The sequence below is a fragment of the Microtus ochrogaster genome, chromosome 26 (genome assembly GCF_000317375.1).
Source record: "Microtus ochrogaster isolate Prairie Vole_2 chromosome 26, MicOch1.0, whole genome shotgun sequence".
NCBI lineage: Eukaryota > Metazoa > Chordata > Mammalia > Rodentia > Cricetidae > Microtus > Microtus ochrogaster.
In genome coordinates this window covers 12,968,012-12,971,273 of record NC_022025.1, presented here as the reverse complement: position 1 = coordinate 12,971,273, position 3,262 = coordinate 12,968,012, and the positions used below count along the sequence as shown (strand labels likewise).

Sequence of the window (3,262 nt, the reverse complement as noted above, 5' to 3'; positions counted from 1 at the left end):
CCATTTACTTTATTTGATTTTTTTTTTTAAGATAGTATTTTTTGGATAGCCACTCTGAGTGTCCTGGAACTAGCTTTGTAGACCAGGTTGGCCTCGAGCTCACAGAGATCTGCCTGCCTCTGCCTCCCAAGTATGGAATTAAAGGTGTGCACCACCACTGCCTTGCTGGATTTGATTTTTTAAAGCCTCAGACAAAATAAACTTTACAGTACATCCATGAGAACTGTCTGAAAGGTATTGCAGACATTTGTTTCTGAGCTCCTGCTTTCCACCTTTGAAGAGCACACTTTCTGAAATGCGCTCTTTGGGGGAGCGCCCAGCCTGCTGGGTCTGTTAGCTGTCTGGAGCCTGCTGGGTCTGTGTGTAAAGGCAGGGAATGGATGAGATGGAAAGAAAGACAAAGGAAAATTTGAATAGAAAATGAATGTCAGTGATTTTTCACAAGTGTCAGAAGTAAATTTACTTGTAACAGAACAATTTCTAAAAGCATGTTTTTAAAAACTAATTAAAATACAGAGTTTCAAAAAATTCTTTTCCAACAGGTGGGAAGGAGAAACCAAAAACAAATATAGAAGACTTACAAATTAAGAAAGTAAAGAAGAAAAAGAAAAAGAAACACAAAGAGAATGAAAAGCGGAAGCGTCCAAAAATGTATAGCAAGTCTATTCAGACCATCTGTGCAGGATTGCTGTCTGAGGCTGAGGATCAAGAAGCCAAAGGCGTCTTAAATGATCACATAAAGGATTACATTGGAAAACATTTAAACGCCAAGAACTGTGACTCTAAGGTTTCTGGTAACAGTGAATCTCCGTTTGTCTCGTTGAAGGAACCGCGCGTTCAGCATAACCTGAAGAGGTTGGACACGCTGGAGTTCAAGCGGCTCGTTCATATCGAGCACCAGCCTAACGGAGGGGCGTCTGTGGTCCATGCCTACAGTAATGAGCTCTCCTGCCTGTCTCCTGTGGAGATGCAGAGATTTGCAGAAGAATTTGTGGGGTTAGTGTTCAGTGAAAATGAAAGTTCTGCAGCTTTCTATGTCATGGGTATTGTTCATGGGGCAGCTACTTACTTACCCGACTTTTTAGACTACTTTTCATATAATTTTCCCAATTCACCAGTGAAAATGGAGATATTGGGAAAGAAAGACATAGAGACGACGACTATGTCCAATTTTCATGCTCAGGTAAGAGGTTTTTAGTTTTTGGGTTTTTTTTTTTTTAAATAGCTTTTAATTGTATATTTTAGATAGACTTGTGTTTTTCCTCTTAATTTTACGTAGGTTTGTGGTAAAACGGTAAGAGTATAGTGACACTGCTTGGGAGCAGCTTCTTGACATGAATTTATAAGTTTAAATTTTAATTTCTGCTTTTTTATTCTACTTAAAAATCAGTTAATGAAATACTTAAGATTCTGAGTTCATTCCCTGCTCCCCATCCCCCCTTTTCTTTGGACAAGGACTTCACTTGGACCAAGTAAAATTAATTTAACCAGGTATTTTTCAGTTCTTTTAAAATGGTTTCTCCTAAACCTGTAAATCACCTCTAGCTATGTTCTTTGTGATTCCCTGTAAATGCTTAGCACTGGGTCCATCAAGTTAGTCAGTGCTGAATCCATGCCAGCTGGTATAAAATACATTGTAATAGGGAGTACTCGCTACTTAGTGTGCCAGCTGGTGAAAAATACCTTGTAATACGAAGTACTCACTACTTAGTGTGCCGGCTGGTGTAAAATACATTGTAATACGAAGTCCTCACTACTTAGTGTGCCGGCTGGTCTAAAATACATTGTAATACCAAGTCCTTACTACTTAGTGTGCCGGCTAGTCTAAAATACATTGTAATACCAAGTCCTTACTACTTAGTGTGCCGGCTGGTGTAAAAAACATTGTAATAAGAAGTCCTCACTACTTAGTGTGCCGGCTGGTCTAAAATACATTGTAGTGCCGGCTAGTCTAAAATACATTGTAATACCAAGTCCTCATTACTTAGTGTGCCGGCTGGTGTAAAATACATTGTAATACCAAGTCCTCACTACTTAGTGTGCTGGCTGGTCTAAAATACATTGTAATACCAAGTCCTCATTACTTAGTGTGCCGGCTGGTCTAAAAAACATTGTAATAAGAAGTCCTCACTACTTAGTTTGTAACATTAGTGTGAGAACATTAGTGCATATTTGCCTTGCTTACTTTCTGTTGTTGTCAAGATACACCTTCACCAAGGCAGCATATAAAAGAAGGCATTTAATTGGAGGCTTGCTAGTCCGTGATCATCATGGTGGGGGCTGTGGGGTCAGGCAGGCAGACAGGCAGGCATGGCCCTGGAGCAGCAGCTGAGAGCTCACATCTGGCCCACAAGTGGGAGACAGAGACAGGGACTGAACTTCTGAAACCACAACGCCTACCCCCCCCCCAACACCTTCTCTAGCAAGGCCACACCTCCTAATCCTTCCCAAACAGCCCACCAACTGCAAACAGATATTCAGATGCGAACCTAGGCGAGCCATTCTCGTCCAAATCACCAAAGTATTTTATGCTAATTTCCATTTCCTATTTTTTCCCACAGAACATTATTTTAGAGACTAGAGACAAAATTGAGTTTTAGCTTTATAATAGTTAAGTTGTGGCCTATCATCTAAAAGCCAAGTTAACATGTGGCCTATCATCTAAAAGCCAGTGCCTTTGTCACTGAACAGAGTGAGGGAAGTTTAGACTGTACTAGTTGTGTGTGTTTTAATTTTTAAAATGTATTTTTATTTTATGTGATTTGGTGTTTTGCTTACGTGTATGCCGGTGTGAGGGTATCGAACTCTGGAACAGGAGTTCCAGACAGTTGTGAGCTGCCATGTGGATGCTGGGAGTTGAACTCAGGTCCGTTGGAAGAGCAGCCAGCGCTCTTAACTCTCCAGCCCCTGACTATAGCTTTCCCCCACCTTTTTCTGGGGGTGCTCGTAACTGATGTAGTATTCTAGTTTATAGGGAAAATACAGTAAAGTCTCCCAGAGATCTTTCCCTACTGAAAGACTAGCTAATGAACTGCTGAGAGGCTGTGAGCTCCACTAGGATCAGACAAAATCACTAGTGAACTGCTAAGAGGCTGTGAGCTCCACTAGGATCAGACAAAATCTCGTCTTCATGCTGGGCTCTCCCTTTGCTCTAGTGTATCCCTTCAGTGACATTCCCCATAACATGTTCTGTCCTGCAGCACACAGAGCCTGGAAAATAGCATTTAAATTAAAGTGTATGTCTGAGGATTATTCCCTCAAG

General features: G+C 41.1%; 1 protein-coding gene across 1 annotated transcript in view; it reads left to right on the top strand.

Moving 5' to 3' along the window:
• The window catches only part of Rsbn1l (round spermatid basic protein 1 like), a 53,421-nt gene that overhangs the window by 28,966 nt on the left and 21,193 nt on the right, over positions 1 to 3,262 (top strand). The window contains exon 3 of the mRNA XM_005358386.2: positions 543 to 1,183. Within this exon, the coding sequence (XP_005358443.1) occupies positions 543 to 1,183 (641 nt within the window). The remainder of the gene's footprint in view (positions 1 to 542; positions 1,184 to 3,262) is intronic.